The following is a 20,023-nucleotide window of genomic DNA, read 5'->3' as shown; positions in this document are numbered from 1 at the left end:
AGGTACTCCTCACTTTTAACTATGGTAATTTGGACCAGAGTGCCTATCACTAAGTGATACTGTCATAAAGCTCAACGTAATGTGCTTCATAATGTTAATTCTGGCAGTCCCTGGTTACCCTCTTTAAGTGAGGAGCACATGGGTCATCAAGGAAGGATCTTGTGATTGTAACACTCAACTTTCTCGCGGCTCCCCTGTTGATTTGGCTTGTGGGAAGCCAGCAGGGAAGGTTGCACATTGCAAATATATGACTGCAGGACATTGCAATTGTTGGAAATCCAGGCTGGCTGTCAAGTTCCCAGATCACGATCATGTGTCCCTAAGGGTGCTACGACAGACAGAACTTCAAGAATCAATTGCAACTAGCACTCATTCAACTCTCTCAGGTTTTAATGGTCACTGAGGGAGTGATCATTAAAAGAGGATCACGTGTGAAGGCAAATATATGTGTCCCAGGACAATGTTGCAAGATCCAATCTAGGTCGGTGTATGTGTATGTATTCCAGTAGAGGGAAGTTCTCTGAGGATGACCTCCAGCACGAGTCTGAAAGGTCGGAAGAGTAAACCTCTGGTCCCGGTGACTGACCTAAATTGAATCTTGCAGGATTATCTGCATTTACCTTTATCAGCTGCCTGGTAGGACAGTGTTACGATAGGTTTGGATTCTGCAATAGTTTTGCTTGATGGTAATTTTTGTATTATTAATAGAATTATAAAAGAAAGGTAGAAAAGGAAGTTGTGGATTTTGTTTTACATACACAGAATATAATACCATAAATATCCCTAAGGTAACTCTTATGAGATTAATTCTACAAATTGCTTTGTGCTGTGGTGGGAATAATGATGTCTGTCATAATTTATTGGAATAAAGTTCGGAGCTTTTTGTTTTCATTGTTTCTGAAAAGGTCATTTCCAGGTTAGCAATAAACTCCGAATTTCAGAAATAAATATTGAGTTTTGTGACTTAAATGCTTTCCCCTTATAGAAAATTCTGCGAGACTATGGCTATCAATATGATATATCCCGGTCAGAAAAGAAAAGAATCCATGAACAAGTTGTAACAATGTGCTTGGATGGACAACCTTTGAACATGATAAAAACATTATTGGATGTTGCTGTTGGAGATTTAGGACTTTCACCCAGGGATGTGGTTGAGACAGCTCTAATCAGAGTGATAGCTGCTTTGAGGCAAGTTAAATTATGCATCTCAGAACTTTTAAGAGTGTATTGTTAAATATAATTGACACGGTATAATCTTATAGCAATCTTTTTTTTTAAAAAAAGAAGACATATATAGAATTGTATCATAAGTTCCTTGCTTTGCTTTTGCTTTTGAAAAAAATCCATTTATGTAAGCAAATAGGTACTTAATGCTGGGCTTTTACATACATCAACTTCTTTTCATGGTGATGTTTTACATGATGTTTTACATACATCAACTTCTTTTTTTGGAGTTTTGCGTTCTATTTATTTCATTAAACTATTTTATACTGGGTCTTTACAAAAGTGCCCAATATTCTTTTTAAAAAGCACATTAAAAGAAAAGGGTGGAAGTTGGTATCTAATCAGCCCACAACCAGTCACTAATGGCTAAGTAGATGACAGTTAATAACACTTCTCCTCATTTAAATTATTTGGATATTTATGAATGCTTATTAGTGAGGCAATTATTAAAGAGGCAATAGAAATGTCAGCACATATTCACTGTCTTACACAGCATTACCCACAAGTCATTTCATCAATAAATAGCAGCCATGAAAATTTGCACTTCATGAATAATAGCAACTATACTTTTTGATATATTTTTCAGATTATAAATTGGCATTAGCTGTAGCATCACAAATATATCAACCATTTGACGGGCTTCTAACTAATTTCACTGAATGTTAAGATGAAAATGGCTTAACAGTCTAGATACTCTCTCACATAATACTTTTTAAGAGTGAATTGAAATATATTACTTTCTTTGTAACAGTAAACAAGTCTTACCTTTTTGTTTACTGGCCTTTTCTACCACACATAGTTAAGCAATGTGAGAGCATGAAATTAATCAGGCAGCATCTTGAAAGCATAAAAGAAAATATTGGTAGAGAAAATTTAAAAACTAAACTGCAACAGTAAAATGCTTAGTATCTCAGATGTTTCTAAAACATTGATAAAAGTATATATAAATTACTACACTGTAGTAAATGTAGAAGTAGAACTTATGTAATACAAAGTAATTAATTAATACAAATTAATCGGTGGAATTAGTTTAAGCATAAAATACTGAAGTTCCACTCATGAAATATTGAACTGTTAAGTGGACAGTAATATTTAAATCTGTACATGTTAAACTGGGGTTAGCATGACCCTATCAACAGCTTGCTTTGCGAAGGTCCTATTGTCGTAAACTTTTCCCCTTTTTCCAAGAAACTAAGTAGTTATGCAATAGAAGAATTTTAAAAAACTTGGTATAGCTTGTTTCTATGCTTGAAATGAGAAAATTATACTCTGAATGTATTTTTTGCCAGAAAAATTTCTAACAGAGTTGAAGCCAAGAATCTTGCAGAGATCTCAGTGTTATTACTGTTGTGGCTCTTGGGAAATAAGCCTTAATAACCCTTTCGATCAGGGTTGTCAGACTCTCCGGCCAGATGCACCATGTGCTGGCCCCGCCCCCGCCCAGTTTAGCAAAGGGGGGGAGTCCTGATACCTCACGTGACGATGCAAGTTTGACACCCCTGCTTTAGATGCCTAATTGTTCAGGATTTTGAACCAACAAAGCAATTTCAGTACATGTCAGATAGTTCTTTAACATGCTTTCATATTACTGTTTTTATAGCTGTGGTTTGTTAATACTGATTAATGTGACAACTTTCCTGGCAAATGAAATACTTTTTATTATTAATTAGAGGGGATCTTGTGTCTTACTTTCTCTTTAAAAGAACTACACAGACAGTTACGAAAGCCAGTTATGAAAGTTGAGTTCAAAGCCAGTTATGAAAGTTGAATTCATAGTAGCACTAAATCAGGGCTTGTTTAAAAAACAAGATTTGGGTTCATTCAGCTTAAGTAAGCCATAGATTGTTTTCAGATTCACAAATGGCTGGATTCACATATCACATTGAACCAAAACTAAGCAAACAAACTTGGGATAAACTCAGTCAGTGTATCTTTCATGTAATTTTTACTTGTGTAGTGTTTGATAAGAAGCACACAATGTTTATACATGTAGGACTTAAGATTTCTAAAACATTGATTTCAAATAAGCATCTTTCTGTTTTACTCCTTTGACAGTGAAGAAGGTGAGCAGCATTTTTTTCAGAAAGATCCTTTTCAGATATTGGAAGACATTGTCTCTGCTGTCCACACAAGTGCTGAAAATGGGTAAGAGTTTTGAGGGTTTAATGTGAAACATGATTACAGCTGCTAAAAAAGAATATGCATCAAATTTGAATTAATTGTAAAAACCTGGATTAAATCTAACAGTTTAGAAATGATGCTGTGGATCCCTCCAAAACCAGAAGGGTGTTGTAGCAGAGTAAATGGGACCAGCTTATGAGCAGACTTGCAACCTATGCCAAAAAATATTTTACTTTTGTTTCCTATCTTGTATGCTATATTCAGCGGTGGTTTTACTCATGCAAATAGTCAGCAGGTTTGAGATGCTTTCTGGTTTTGTTGTCCATACTAATTTCCTGCCAAATTTGAAATGCTTTCTTCACACATCCATATGTTTAATTTCAGAGTCCTATTCTGTGCCCTATTCAGAAACCTGCAGCTTTGTAGCTTTTTCTCAGGAATCTGTCCTTTTCACAGTATGCATCCTACTATCCTTTCTCATTTCTCTCTCTCTTTCTCACTCTCTTTCTTTCTTATGTAGTCCCATATGTTCTGTTGGAATCAGATAGTTCCATACCAACCAGTGGATCTGAAGCCTTTAAACTTCCACTTTGTATGTTTGGCAGCAAACTTTCTCAGATAGGCACTTCCCATATCCATCCTGCTATAACTTGTCAAGTTATTAGTTCCAAAACAACCATTGTTTGTTTGAACCACTGTTTGTTGTGCATGCTATCATTTTCCCCAGGGAAAAGCCCAAAGAACCTAGTCACAGATCCATATAAAACTCTACTAGAAAGACAAATTTTGAAATACCAATATTACTATAATAAGGTCTTAGACCTGTATTCCATGAAACGTTATTTATCTTTGTATCCTTCAGATGTTGTAGGAACTAAATATAAATTGTTACCTTTCGGAAGATACAGTTATCTGAAAAATGAGCTTGCCTAACTTTTGAAGCCAAGGCCTCAACTGCTTTCTTTTTAATTTATCAACTTTTTAATTTACATTCCAAAATGTCACTTCCTCCAAAAACTCATTTCTAATTTAGCACCAGTTCTTTGAGAGATGGAAAAAGAGTACATAGGCTAAATAAATTTTGAAGTTTTTATGAAATGATAACTTAAACTGTCAGCTTATATTATTTCAGCACTTTCAGACAGGTTGAATTGGTTTCTTCTAGATGATATTATGTTCTCATCTGTCTTGTTAGAATGACTACAGCAGTGTTACTTCAAATATAAATCACATGCTACCTGCTGCTTCTTTTCGTTTGAAAAAAAAACCCAGTGTCAAGTTGAAATATCAGTGAATATAACAAGCATTATTTATACAAATAAAGATATATAGTCTTTTAGAGCTAGTAAAATGGGTGGTGGTTGCCTGAGATGGTTACCTGTGGTTTTCCTGATAACTTGAATAAGTCTTATTAACAATCTTATTAATCTTATTAAGATTGTTTGTATGTTTCATCAAACCACAGATTTGTCATTCAAGATACAGTCTGTGTATTAGATCAAGAAAAGTTATCTGTACCTGTTACAGCTTATGCTACTTCTTTTATAATGAAATAACATAGTTTTTTTTACTTTATAGTCAGCTATTATTAGTCTGTTATTATTATTTAGTCAATTATTTCTAGGGAACTTCCTGTTCTAATTTGCTTTTTTTAAAACAAATTTTTATTCATTTTTTCACATTAAAAAGAAAAATCTCTTTTTAGTGGACAACATATTTCCGGGTCATCACCTTTACATACAAATATGACAGCAATTATACATTCATATATGCATACTTAATTCTATTATTACGTTTTCCATTCCAAATTTTCAGTAAGGAGAGAAACAAACACATTAATTCTAGCCTCTTTCATTAATCTCAATCGAAACATCTTTTTGTTTCATTTCAATTATTTCAAATATAATCCTTTAATATTTATTTTAAAAATAAAGATAAACAATATGTATTTGCCTAATAATAATAATAATAATAATAATAATAATAAAGTTACCAATGTCTCTCCTTGCTTTTAATAGTCTATATTAACTTATTAATTTAGTTGGTTCTTTAGTCTGTCATATTCCCTTTCCATTACACATTCTTTTTATAAATTCTAGATTAATACAAATTTTAACACTAAAAAAACAAAAACAAGTATAGGTTTCCCCCCTTTTACTGTTTTGAGTGTGACACCTCAATGATTAAAATATACCTTTATTCCCTCATCTTGATTCCCAATAAACCATTATTTTTAAGAAGTTACAATAATAATCATTACATCTTTTCAGTTGGATTCCACAGCATATTTCCCCCCCCCCTTGATTTTTAATAGGAGTTATCAGTATCTATATTACCCTATTTTCTAGATATTTTTAATTGCAGAAATATTCTTATTACCCCTTGTCACCCTGCAGAATCCCCTTTTTAATTCATCAACCATTATCTCTGAAAAAACTATTTCTTTTCAGCATTTTACTATTTCCGTATTTCTTTATTTCATGCACCTGTTTCTTACTGCTTCTCCTCCCCCTCTTTTCCCCATATCTTTTCTCATTCCAGTTTATATCCCTCTCTTTCTTAATATCTTCCTTTCCCCTTTTCTGCTGGGTCTTTCTGCCTTTCCTGATTTCACAGGTATTCCCCCTTTTGATTGCCTTCTTAAATCTCCAACGAAAGAGCATGGACCATAGCCGCAGAGAGTCGCAATCTACAGTTCATCAGTGAGGAGGCTCTGCCTTCTTTTCTCTAATTTGCTTCTTGTGTACTTTTAAAATAAACAGAAAGTGCCATTTTGTTTGTTGCAGTATTGCTATTCATGCGATGTTTTGAAGGAACAGATCAGACTCAAATGGATTAACTCTAGCACAGGAGAATAAGAGCAGCTGTTTGGAGAAAATAGGAAAGGTTAAATTAAAGACAGCTCCACAGCCTTCCCTCAAAAAAAAATAGAGGAGGAAGATATTAAAAGACTAATCCTAAAGGATTTGTGGGTGAATAAAATGTATTAAAAAGAAGCAGTACCTCATGTTGTAGAACAGTTATTGCTGAAAATAGGACAGAATAAAATATTTTCTGTTCAATATGGCTTGGTTCCAGGTTTGGGCAGATAAAAGGCAACAGTATGAAGCATATCTAGGAGAACACGTGGGAAAAGCATGTCACTTCAATAGCTTCCACATACTAGTATGGATTCAGTATTGTATTTACATCTTATTTTCAGATAAAGATTGTGTCCCAAAGAGGTTCGTGCTAATCAGGAATTAAGTGCACATCTACACTGTAAAGCCAGTTTTTTTGTGGGCGGGGGAGAGGGGGGAACTAAAAATACAGTAGTTACTTTTGAGGAATCTGAAGAGGGGTAGAGCTACAACCTAAGGTTGACTGCAAAGTAGAGCATTAGGTTTGTTGGAACTAAACATAAACCAACAAGTTGACTATTTTCTTGTGCTAAGATCCTGATTTCTCCCACAAGTATACCTTGAACCACAGATTGGCAACAACATGATCTAAAACTTGTTAGAAAGAAGCATTGCAAAATGAATTAAATCAAGAACATAACAAATGGGAATCCTGGTAGAAAATGTCACAATTTGGCAGGAGCAACTTTCAAAGTTTTGCTTTCTGAATTTGAACACATAATAATTTAAAGAATGACAGACCTGAGGGGGCTTGAGAAGGCTAAATGTTCATATAGATAATTTAATTACCATGGCCTTTCTCCATTCTTTTATTCTAATTGACCACTTTACTTCTTCAAGAATTCAATTTTGTTTTGTTTTCTGTTTTTGTCAATAAGCAAAAATTTGCAGATACCTTCTTTTTATATTCTGCAGCTTTTGGCATTTGACTATATAAATAGTGTTGTTTGAAAAACTGAATAGGCACTAGAGTACAGATTTTCTCTAGTGACAAGAAACGCACAGTCTCCTTTGTGTAGTCAGAATGCTATTTAATTTTCCTGACCAGCAGTTAACGTAGATTGTGTTATATGAAAAATAGCCATAAGGAGATGTTAAAATAATTTTGTTGAAAATAAATTTGTGCCGGCTTCCGGTTTGAAGTCTCTTCCGCGACAGACTGAAACCTCGTCTCTCTGAGGCTTCGATCTGTACTCGCCACTGGAGCGCCCTGAGCCGGCTGGTTTCAGGGCTAAGCCACCTTGTAGAGGTGGTGAAGAGGGGGGGAGACCGCCAGAAGGGTTGAGGAGAGCTGCACCTCTCCTCCTCAGCTGGCCATTACTCCCTTTCCCAAAGGCAGTTGCAGCGGTGGTCAGAAATGGCCACCACAAAGAAGAATTCGACCAGAAAAGAATGTGCAGGAGGAAGATAAGAAGTGAAAGTTTTGGCTGACCGGGTTAAATTGTAAAAGCAACAATGTACCCTGGAATTTAAACTTACAAAATATAACATCGCTCCCAAAGAAGAGTCGGAAGCGAAGGAAAGTGAAAAGGGAAAGGTTTGGCTATTTTTTTTCTTCTCTCTCCTTCCCTATACTGACAACTAAGAGACTTAAATAAGAAATTGGAAAAATCCGCTTTGACATCAATAGGCAATTAAGCTGAAAATAAAACAAAATGCCAAAGGGATAAAGATTTCTGGACACTAAAAAATTTTTTTTTCATAAGCAGGAAAGGAGAGAAAAAGAATAAGGGCAGCATCTGGAAGAGGGAGGAGACTGCCTGGAATTAAAAAGAATCTACAGTAAAACTTCAACAAGACTTCTAAAAGATACATTTTAACTGAAACTTTGTAACTAAACAGTAACCCCAGGAAGAGAAAGTGAAAAAAACAAAAAAACAAACAGCTTGCGTGTACTTGGATTATTTGGTGATCTTTGGATTCTTGGTTATTACATTTGAATGACTAAAATCAATCGGGTGGTTGTTTAAATTTTTTTAAAATAGCACCACTTCTGAATGAATTGAAAATGATCTTAAAAAGTACAAAAAAGATGCACAAGAAGGGAAGGGTTCTTTTGGCTTCATTTTTCAATTCTTAGAAATGGAGATTTGGAACTATGAGAAACAACAAGAAACGTCTGCAAAACAAGAAGACTGGGACAAAGAAGAAGCCATCTTTAATGAACAAGTAATTTTATGTGGGGAAGAAAAAGGAAAGGGGGGAAAGAGAATGGAGAATTTAAGATTTAAAAAAACAACCAAAGAAAAGAAAAATAATTCAAAAAATAAGTATAATACTGGAAAGCAACAGAAAAGGGGAACACAGAAGAGAGAAATAGAGGTAGAGCAACAAGGGGGTAAAAAGGGGAGAGAGAAGAAGAGAGGGAGGAAGGAAAGGAAAAGAAGTTACAAAGGACTGGAGCAAGATATAGAGAAACAGGACCTATTTAGAGATAATGGGTGAAAATCTAACTGAAAAAGGGATTCTGTAACGGTACATAAGATTGTATTGTTATATTAGTAATAGAAATAACTTTAGAAAATTGGAAACAACGTATGATTAAAATGAGGGATAAAATAGTTAGTGTAATTTAGTGAAATGTTTGTTAATAAAATAAGTGAAATAAAATAAATGAGAAAATTGAATTAGGAAGGAATGGGAACATTTTATTTAGTTAATGTTTTATAAAATATAAGTGAAGGGGGCAGGGAATTAATTATGGAAAGCTTATAATTGTTCCCATAGAAGTATGATATTTAATTAAAAAGTAATGTTAAAGAAGTTAAGACTTTAATGAATATTAATATTAATGATAGAATTGAATTGGAATGGAATGTGTTGTTTTAATTACATACATTTATAATTTTTTCTTTTTTTTTTAAGAATATAGTGTGTATTTTAAGAATGTACCAAGCAGAATCCAAATGGAAGTCATGTATTATATTGAATGTTATAACTTTAGGGTATATATTGAAGCCTAAATAAGAGTTAAATGGATAAACTTAAAAGATATAAAGGCGTCATACTCCAATCAGTAACTACAGGAGAAATTTTGTTTAATGAGAAAAAATAATAGATAATTGAAACTGGACAGACAAAAAATATAAATACAATGATTTGAATTGAGATGAGATAATTAAAATAAAATTGAGAAAATTAAAAGAGGGGAGAAGCTATGCAGAAAATGTAAAATAGTAATAAGATATGGAATAGAATGTAAAAATGAGCATGAACCTGAATTTGTGTCTGTACGAAGAAATGTAACCCGGGATTACGCTACTTTCAAAAAAGATGTTTTATTTGTACTTTTTTTCTCTTTGTGAAAACTCAAATAAAATTTACAAAAAAAAAGAAAAGAAAATGAATTGGTTTAAAAACACCCAGAAGTGGCAAAACAAAAGTATAGTATGCAACTTTCGGATAGTATGTAATAATAGAGCTGCTGAAAATGTTGAATGGGAAATCTTTGGTTGTTCCTGACAAATCAGTTGGTTTCTGGGAACTACTTTGCTTCTATTAGGATATTCTGCTTTCTCAACTTAAGATTTTAATTAATTTATCAACTGCTTATGAATAAATGTTAAGAATAATTTAAAAATAGATACTAGGATGTCTGCTATCTATTGAGAGTTTTTAGGTTAGGTACTTCAGTGTTTAATTTCTGCATATTTTCACCCACTGCTCACTCAGAATTATCCTCTGTCTTCTTCCCCCACTGGTTTGCAAGTTGGAAAGGCTGGAGACAGCTGTCTTAATTCAAGAAGGACCTGAATGGAATTTGTTAATGGAATACGATTAGATGAAAACCAATAATAACAGATGTGTGTCTTGATTTGATTGTAGTGAGAATCTGGTGTCTTCAGATGATTTGTTGGCTTGGCTTAGGCCCTACTGCGGAGATGATTCTTTACCAGTGAAGCCTCGCATAAGAGTGCTACAGATTTTGGAGCAAGCTTTTCACCTAAGCGACGAGGATAGCAAGCTGCTTATACTATTTAGAACACAAGCTGTTCTCAAAGCCTATTGGCCCCATACTCAGGTAGGCAATCTCATACGGCAATGTTTCTTCTTTACAAATAAGCAAGTTATTTATAAAACAGTAGTTGCTGGACCTTCATTGATCATTTAGGCATACAGAGCACCTACGTGTTTCTTCTCAAATCTGTTAAATAGGAGCTTGTTTGTACTAATTATTTTTTTTCTTAAACCAATAAATATCTGGAGTGAATTTTCATTTTCTAATTCCTGTTTGTTAATGAGTTTTAATAAAATTAAAACTGTAAATTAAAAGACATAGCTCTTGAGCATATAGCATGAAAATAAGTCAATATTAAGTATACATTATTAAAATTGCATATGGTTCTCAGAAAGCAGGAAACCGTTAGCGAGTACAAGGGTTTTCTGATCAACTGAACTATATTTCGTTTTTCTCTAGTCTTTTGTAATACTTAAAAGCATTCCTCTTAAGTAGCTCAGTTCCGGCTTATTACATGGGTACATCCAGATAGGTTTCCTGGTAACAAGAATATTGTTTTTCATTGTTTTTCATTGCTTTCTTCCTGGATGTGTTTCTTTAAAAATTATGTGACTCTAGACGGTAGAGTAATTACTTCCCATCCAACTGTTCATCGGCTTTTGTGTTGCTTATGTTTTTTTCTTATCAGCCAAAGTTGGTTAAAACCATATGCTGGGCTGTCTTCAGGTACCGTTTTACTGTAGGATGGCAGCTGAAGCATTCAGTGTTAATGGCACTTTGCAACATAACATTCTATGTGTTGCATGTAGCCCCTGATTTCATTTTGAATTATGGAATGGTATTTGGGTTCCCCCTTGAATTAATTGGATTTATTTTCAGTGGCACTATTCCGTTGGCAAATAAATTCCTATGCAATGTTTGTATTGTTTTATTACAGCTAATAAGTCTTAAAGTTGCCAAGGTTGGAGACTATGAGAAGTACATAAAAATGAATCAACAGACTTTTGATAATCTGAACCATAGGATGCTTTATTAAGGAAAATACTGCAGTATGGACCCCTCTACTCCAAAACCATGTTTAGGAGCAAAGGAGACATTTCCATTTAGTGAATAGAGCTTATATAGGTTTATCAAATCACATGTTTCCCGTATATGGACATTGTATAACGTTTTCATAAGAAAGTTCCAATCTTTTATGGGCAACTTCCAACATTCTCATTAGAGTCAGATTTCCTGTTATTCAAATACTAGAAGATTATAAGAAAACCATTAATATCTCTTAATGTGATTTATAATGTCAGAGCGCCCCAGCACATACCCCTAACTTATGCCAAGTACATAGTTTTGCACTCTGGTATTATTCCTAGCAGAAAACACATTACATAAATGTTCTGAACTTTAAAAGGTCAGACTGCGAACAGAAAATGGCTTCAGTTTGGCTCTTTATATTCTCAGGTTGTAATAACCAAATTTTCACCTATGACAAATGCACCGTTTTCTTTTGTAAATATTTTACACCTGAGAATTTCCATCAGGCTCTCGCAACATAAGCCTAACTTCCTGCTGACTAAACGTTTTACGTTTTACCTTAGATTTCTTAGCTTTACAACAGCAGAAACACAACTTACATATCATCACATTCTGTAAAAGAAGCATCACTAAACATTAATCTTGTTCCTCTATATTTCTTCACATGTTCATCCACAGATTCATGTTCAGCACCTCATAATATAATTTAATTTCTTTGTTTATATCCTTAGCATGGGCAGTTGCCATAACAGTCATTAAATGACCAATTGCACACCCATTGTATTAACTGGTATCACTGTATATGCGTATGCTCCACAAAACATAAACCAACCTCTAAGTAAATACAACACATGTGTCATTCCACATACGTCTTCAATCTCCATACAATAAAAAACTACTTCAGTAAACAAATAAGTATAAATTGTTTTGTCATCTGGATGTTTATACTTAATACAATCATAAGCTAGAAAAGCTGTCAGTTTTAATGATTAGTCCATTTCGTTGGCTTCACAGGAAATCCAAACAAAGTATCATCTTTGAAAATTATACAAAATATAATCATCAGGATGTATAATAATTCCAAACTCTGCCATTAAAAAAATATTTCTGACTCTGGAACTTCTATAAAACAAATAGACATAACTGTAGTCTCTCCTTTCACACAAAAGAAAAACTATTCAAAGCTACTCTCATTAATTCCAGAAAAACATTTTCATTCCTCGCATTAGGCTCTTTACCTTCAGTATCTTACACTTCTATGTAAAATTCTTGGTACTTCAAAACATCTAACTGTACATCTACCTTTCCAGTTAAATGAACATTTTGCACTAGGTAAACTGTTTTACACAAAAAGATCAACTCCATTAGAGTACTTCTTAATTCAGTAAATGGCATAAATAATCCCTTCTCCAAAGCTCTAAATCTCATATAGGAAAGAGAATTTAACAGATTTAACAGATAATCAGAGTTGGAAGGGAACTTGTAGGTCATCTAGTCCACCCCGACCCCCCACCCAAGCAGGAGACCCTACACTATTTCTGACAGATGGCAGTCCAATCTCTTCTTGAAAGTTTCAAATGATGGCGCTCCCACAACTTCCGAGGGCAAACTGTTCCATTGGTTGATTGTTCTCACTGTCAGAAAGTTTCTCCTTATTTCCAGGTTAAATCTTTCCTTGTTCAGTTTCCATCCATTATTCCTTGTCTGGCCTACAGGCGCTTTAGAAAATAGCTTGACCCCTTCCTCCCTGTGGCAGCCCCTCAAGTATTGGAAGACCTCTATCATGTCTCCCATGGTCCTTCTCTTTACTAGACTAGCCAAGCCCAGTTCCTGCAACCCTTCATTGTATGTTTTAGCCTCCAGTCCCCTAATCATCCTGGTTGCTCTTCTCTGTACTTTTTCTAGAGTCTCAACATCTTTTTTATAATGTGGTGAACAAAACTGGATGCAGTACTCTAAGTGTGGTCTTACTAAGGCTTTATAGAGTGGCATTAGTACTTCCCTTGAAGTACTTGATTGTATCCCTCTGTTAATACAATTTAGGATTGCATTAGCTTTTTTGGCTGCTACTGCACACTGCTGGCTCATATTTAGCTGGTTGTCCACTAAAACTCCAAGATCCCTCTCACAGTTACTGCTATTGAGCCTGGTTTCACCCAGTCTATATGTGTACTTTTGGTTTTTCTTGCCTAACTGTTACTTTTCACTACATTGAATTTCATTTTGTTAGATATGGCCCAATCTAGTCTGTGTTCTAGTCTGTCAAGATCCATCTGGATCTTGAGCCTATCTTCTTGGGTGTTAGCTATTCCTACCAGCTTAGTATCATCTGCAAATTTGGCAAGTTCCCCTTCTATTCCCTCATCTAAGTCATTAATGAAGATATTGAAGAGTACTGGGCCTAAGACAGAACCTTGTGACACCCTACTGCTTACTTCCCTCCATGTAGAATAATTGCCATACATGTCAAAACGGTCATATAGTTGTTCCATCCTCTTAGACAAGTCTTTATGTCATATGACAATGTCATATGTGTGGTTACATGCTAGATATTTTCTCAAATATTTTCTCATCATTCAAGGCTGATCTTATACAGATTCCAACCTCAGCTATAGGTTTCATCAATGTCAGTGATATCTGCCCTTCATATTCTATACTGTCGGGTTCAGTTTGGAAACATAACCATTGCCATGTTAATAGATAACCAGGCAATACCTCAGAAGCCTCCATTCCTAGCCCACATAAGGCAATAATCACTATCAACATCATATTCATAAATGGACTAGGCCCCCACCCACCTTAACGTATGTAGTTTTACACTTCAAAACTTACAACTGGTCTTTGGGGACTTACATCCACTTCTTTATCCTCTTCCGCATCAGAGGACACAATACCTGTGAACAACAAACTATTATTTCATCTCTTAAAATAATCAACAATGCAAGGAAAAAAATGTATTACCCTCAACCAAATAATCAACAATATATCCCAAAGTTCCATAAAACTAAGCTAAACTAGACATGTAATTATCTATCCCCACTATCTAAAAGAGATAGAAAATAAATAGTCCAGTCTTTGCGAAGCTTGCTTCCACTGGAAACAGGAACCAGATCCACAAATCCCTGCACACACGAATGATGTGTCCAATCTCACTCACATGTTCATACAGCAGACTCAGTAGTCCACAGTACTTGTAATGGTCCTTCCCAGGTAGGCCTCAGCTTCCCAAAGATCTCCACTGCTTTATCAGGACCCAGTCTCCACTCTTAAAATCATGCACTCAGAAATCAAACGGTGGTGTTTGCGCCAAAAGTCCTTCAGACCTTAAAAGAGAAAAACTCTGGGACAGTCCCTGTATATATTTTCAAAAAAAAAATCTTCAAGTACAATTCTAGACATACCCACACTTCCAGTATAAGGTATTCCACATATCATTTCATACAGTGAAATTGCAACATCTTTTCTCAAACAAGTACACACTCACAATAAAGCTAGCGGTAAACATTTCATCCAGGATAATTGAATTGCTAACATTAATTTCTTTAATGTATTATTTTATAGTTCTCATTCTTCATCCCACCTGAGGAATAAAAAAACAACAGGTCTATTGCCAATTCATTTCCAATTCTTTCCTTATACCCTTTTACCACATGAAAAGTAAACTGTGTACCTCCATCTCTATCAATGCACTATCAATGCATATCTATATTTGTATATATTTATATCTATATATCTGTTCCAATATTAACTTCACAGTCATTTGTGCTCTTACACACAGAAAAGCTTCCAGCCATCCAATCAAATATTCAACAATCACCAACAGATATTTCAAAAGTACCCACTGCTGACAGTACAGTACAATCAACTTATATTCTTTAAAACAACCAAATAGCCAAATCTCTTCCTCCTGTCAGGATTATACACATTCACACACAATGTATACATTTTCTACTCACTTGCACAACTATCATGTACATACTTCTTCAAATATATTTTCTCTTCACAAAATCCACAAATACTTGTGTTCCTCAATAAGTGCCCTTGTGTACCTTCTCTATTATGTCTCTCAGAATAGGCTTATTAACTATCTGCAATCTCTATTAACCACTTCCAATCTACATACTCTACATTTTCTAACATCATCTGTTTCTCTTCTTCATCAGTGAAACCTGGTTTTACATCCCATTCTAAAACAGGAACTAAAACCATTATTGGCATACATGTATCTATACATACACACATAAGCCTCATCTGCTAATCTATTTCCCAAAATCTCTTTTGAAAAATTCTCTTCTTACTAGCTTCAACATGTATTATAGCCAAGTATTCTATAACTTCAGTCACTCTTTACCCACTTCATTTTCTAGAAGTTTCAAAGCTTGCACTAAAGCAAACACTTGGCACACCTAAACAAAATACTCAACAGATAAGCATTCTTTACTCCAAAAGATCCATCAATAAACAAATTAATACCCCCCTCTATTGGGATATATTCCAAATCTTCTCTCACTTTTGTCTGTAAATCTAGAACTTCAATACAATCATGTATAGTTCTATATCTTCCCATTCCTGTCTCTCTCCCAAAAGGAATTGAGCTGAATTTAAATTCCTGGCAGTTGAAAGAAACAAATAAAATAGCTTTAAAAATTTTAACATATGTAAACCACATATGCTTTCTGCATTAAAACACTTACTACTAAAGCACTTCCAAAAGTCAGCTTCCTATTTCCTCCCACAAATATAGCCATAGCAGCTATATACACAAAGGCCAACCACGCACTATTAAATCCATCAATTGTCAACCAAAAAACCCCAAAATTATAAGCTTCTTCTTCCCAGCTCACACCTGAGCTAGAACAAACACCTCTTCCACCGATACAAACAAATGGAAAGGTTCCCTTTAACTCAGACAAACTCAACACAAGAGCTCTCTTAGTTCTTGGTATATTACAATTTTACACCTTTCTCAACTTCTCTCTTCTTCTCACCTAATACCAACAAATCATTCACATACTGTAATACCTTTATACCCACAGGCAGTTCAAAAACCCCAAGGACCTGCTCTACGCTTGTCCTAACAAACTAGGGCTTTCTAAGAACCCCCCTCTGGTAAAACAAACCATCGATACTGTCAAGTTCGATGTGTATCTGGATCAGCCCTCACTACTGGGCAAGTCCAAGCATCTTTCAAATCTACCACATTAAAATACCTGTATTCATATGGAATTCCCCCTAACAACGTATAGGGATCTAGCATAATAATCACCAAGTGATTATATGAAACCAACTAGACATCAAAAATCATCAGGTTTCTTTACAGGTATTATAAGCATATTGTATGGTGATATCGCAGGCTCAATTAGCCCATCCCCTAACAGGGACTCTGTCACTGGCTTCAAGCCACATCTCCCTTCCAGGGAAATATCACATTGCTTCCGCCTCACTGGCTCAATATCACCTCCACGGGTGCAATATTCAAAACCCCTCTATTCCCTTTGACTTCCCACACCATGGATCTCTCCTGTTCATCAGTCAATAAATGAACAGTACGCTTATCTTCAGAAAGATAAGCTCAACCTAATAAGGACAAACTATCACCCGTCCTAAAAGATTCATACCTGCTTCAGGCATATACATAACATCCAGTGTTATCTCAGAGTGTCCTCCTTTTAGAGACACATTTTCAACAATAGCAACATCAAAGGGCTCTCCCTTAACACCAGATACATCATACCTGGCCAAAAAAAATATTCTGGCTACAGTATCTATTAGGAAAACACAACTGCTTCCTCAGGTCTTACCTTTACATTTACTAAAAACTACCAATGAGACGCAAGTGTTAAAAGCCTTTGACACCCCACCCCACCCATCTCCAATTAGGGTAAACAGCCTCTGTTGCATTCTCCGCTTGTCTGGACAAATTTCTCACAAAATGCCACAAGCAAAACACTGCTTACTGTGCTTACCTCTTTAGCAGCTATTTCTGCTCCAGGAAAGCAATTCTATTCTCTCCCCTTCTCTGGACGCTTCCATCTACTTCCTGTAGATAAATATGAATATGAAACTCCAATCTTGTGATTATTATTAGCTATTACAAGTCCAAATTCGTCTAACTTATTATCTCTGCTCTCTCTCTCTCTAGCTTTGTAACAGCTTCAAACACAGAAAACATATTTAATTAACTGACAAGATTTCATTTCATCACAACTTAAAAAAAAACTTTCACGGCCTCTGTCACAAACTACAGTTGCATTAATGCTTAGTATTCTGGTGTCTCTGAAGAAAAAACAGAACACTTATTCAACACTTATCCCTAATTCTATTCAAGAATTTTGCTGGCGATTCATCTCTTAACTGACCTATCTAAAAAAAAACTCTAACCAGATTCCGCCCTCATGTCACATCAGTTTTAATACCTTATACTAAACTTCCCTGACTATTCCAGCCAGTATATCACCAAGTATTTCCTGCAGTAGACTATACTAGAAGAGTATAGTATCTATATCCCTTCTGGAGTAAACAAATGATCCAAAATATGCTGCAACCCCACAAAAGTATAAATGCTGAAACCAGGGAACAAATCCTTATTGGAACACTTTGCAACCACAGCATAGACAGCTTATATTTCCTCAAAACAGAGGAAGTAAGTAACACATCTACAAAAAATTCTCACAGTAACCCCCGTCAATTCTCCCCTTCTCAGCTGTATTTGAAACAGCTGGAACAAATTATAGGGAAGGAGACAAGCATAATAAAATCTCTTACTATGAGGGGAAAAGATCCTTCCACATATAACAGATCAACATAAATCACCTGGTCATCTAACCTCTTTAACTCTTCAACACAGCAGTAAAAGAGACAATACAAAGAGTCAACAGTTAACTGTTTAAGACAGCTTTTAAGGCATTCAAACCAATACACATTTCAATACAAATTTGAACTGTTTTAAACATAATTCAGCCATTCCAGCCATACAAAGTAAAATCTATATCACTCATCAAGGGATTAATACATAAATATCAGCAGCCAAAAGCCGAACCAGCTCTCCAAAAGGAGAGAGAACTCTAGAACTTTACACACATCTTGTTCTCGTTAAACAAAAAAAATGTCTAACCCCCCTTAACACAAAATATGACAGGGAGAAAAGAGAAAAGAAAAAAAAAAACAGTGTAGACTCACACACACACGTCAAACAGAAATCATTTTAGACCCCTCTAAACAATCCCAAAACAATTTAGGAAATGTTGCAACACAATTTTAAAAGTTTTAAAAGTTACTAATTAGCTGAGCCCCGGTGCACCAAACTTCAACCTTTCCAAGCTCCTACAATCTACAAATTATCAAGTCAAGGCCTTAAGAGCGATTTCCCTTCCCTTGGGCAGAAGACCCAGCAACTGCCTCCACAAACCCAGCGGCGAGGCGCCATTGCAGTCCCGAAAAAATCATCCATCCAAAGGAAGAAAAAAAAAATGTTTATCTCCTGCCTGGCTCGCCAAAATTGTGAAAAGTACATAAAAGTGAATCAACAGACTTTTGATAATCTGATCCACAGGATGCTTTATTAAGGAAAATACTGCAGTATGGACCCCTCTACTCCAAAACCATGTTTAGGAGCAAAGGAGACATTTCCATTTAGTGAATACAGCTTATATAGGTTTATCAAATCACATGGTTACATAACACTTCCCGTTTCCCATATATGGACGTTGTATAACGTTTTCATAAGAAAGTTCCAACCTTTCATGGACAACTTCCAACATTCTCATTATAGTCAGATTTCTGTTATTCAAATACTAGAAAATTATAAGAAAACCATTAATATCTCGTAATGTGATTTATAATATCAGATCACCCCAGCACATACCTCTAACTTATGCCAAGTACATAGTTTTGCAATCTGGTATTATTCCTAGCAGAAAATACATTACATAAATAGACTGCAAACACAAAATGGCTTCAGTTCAGCTCTTTATATTCTCAGGTGTAATAACCAAATTTTCACCTATAACAGAGACCCCTGATTTAAACTGCATAGACACACAGCAAATTACGCATAAAAAATAGCAATTGGCTGAGATAAGAGTGGCAGTAAATAGGAATGAAATAAACATTTCTCCCCTGTTCCATCCCCAAGGGAAGATATTTAGACAGTTCAAAGGAGAATAACAGAATTGGAAGGGACCTTAGAGGTCTTCTAGTTCAATCCCCTGCACAAGCAGGAGACCTTATATCATTCCAGACAAGTGGCTGTCCAATCTCTTCTTAAAGGCCGCCTGTGATGCTATACATGCCATGCACGGTCTATGGATGATTCTGGATCTGTAAACACAATTATTCATACTTCTTACCTAAAAATTTTAGGTCATCTTTTTAGCTTAAATTCTCTCACCAGCAGGGAGGGGAAAATAAAAGTTGCTTAAAAAGAAGTAGTGAGAAGGTGTTTTGACCCAAGCCTAGTTCAGATCAAATAAACCCAAAGTATATATAAAAGCGAACCTTTTTAATGTGCCTCTGTGAATTCTGTTCATTCACAGCAGAGTCATTAAAACTAATTTTCCCGGATAAGAGCAAGCCCTTTCAAGGTTGTGAAAGGCTGCCAAGAACACAAGATTAATTGCAGGGAAATATCCAAAACCAAAAGTCTCCAAAAACAAACCAGAATAGACAGGACTTCCACAAGAACTTGGAGTTGAAAGAACTTATTTGCTTCCTGCAAAGAACCCAACCCCTGAGGGCTGGCTTTTATCCCTTATGGGAGGGGCCATCTCCTTGCAGCCTAACTCCCGAGTCG

The 20,023-nt window shown here is 35.3% G+C and overlaps 1 protein-coding gene across 1 annotated transcript in view; it reads left to right on the top strand.

Moving 5' to 3' along the window:
• NBAS (NBAS subunit of NRZ tethering complex) overlaps nucleotides 1–20,023 on the top strand; it is a 155,618-nt gene that overhangs the window by 116,865 nt on the left and 18,730 nt on the right. Inside the window, exons 46-48 of the mRNA XM_026695307.2 lie at nucleotides 986–1,188; nucleotides 3,280–3,369; nucleotides 10,071–10,266. Of these exons, the coding sequence (XP_026551092.1) occupies nucleotides 986–1,188; nucleotides 3,280–3,369; nucleotides 10,071–10,266 (489 nt within the window). The remainder of the gene's footprint in view (nucleotides 1–985; nucleotides 1,189–3,279; nucleotides 3,370–10,070; nucleotides 10,267–20,023) is intronic.

Source organism: Pseudonaja textilis, chromosome 1 (assembly GCF_049901715.1).
Source record: "Pseudonaja textilis isolate UNSWEBS1 chromosome 1, rPseTex1.2, whole genome shotgun sequence".
NCBI classification, from domain to species: Eukaryota; Metazoa; Chordata; class Lepidosauria; order Squamata; family Elapidae; genus Pseudonaja; species Pseudonaja textilis.
This window is presented reverse-complemented; position numbering and strand designations above follow the sequence as displayed.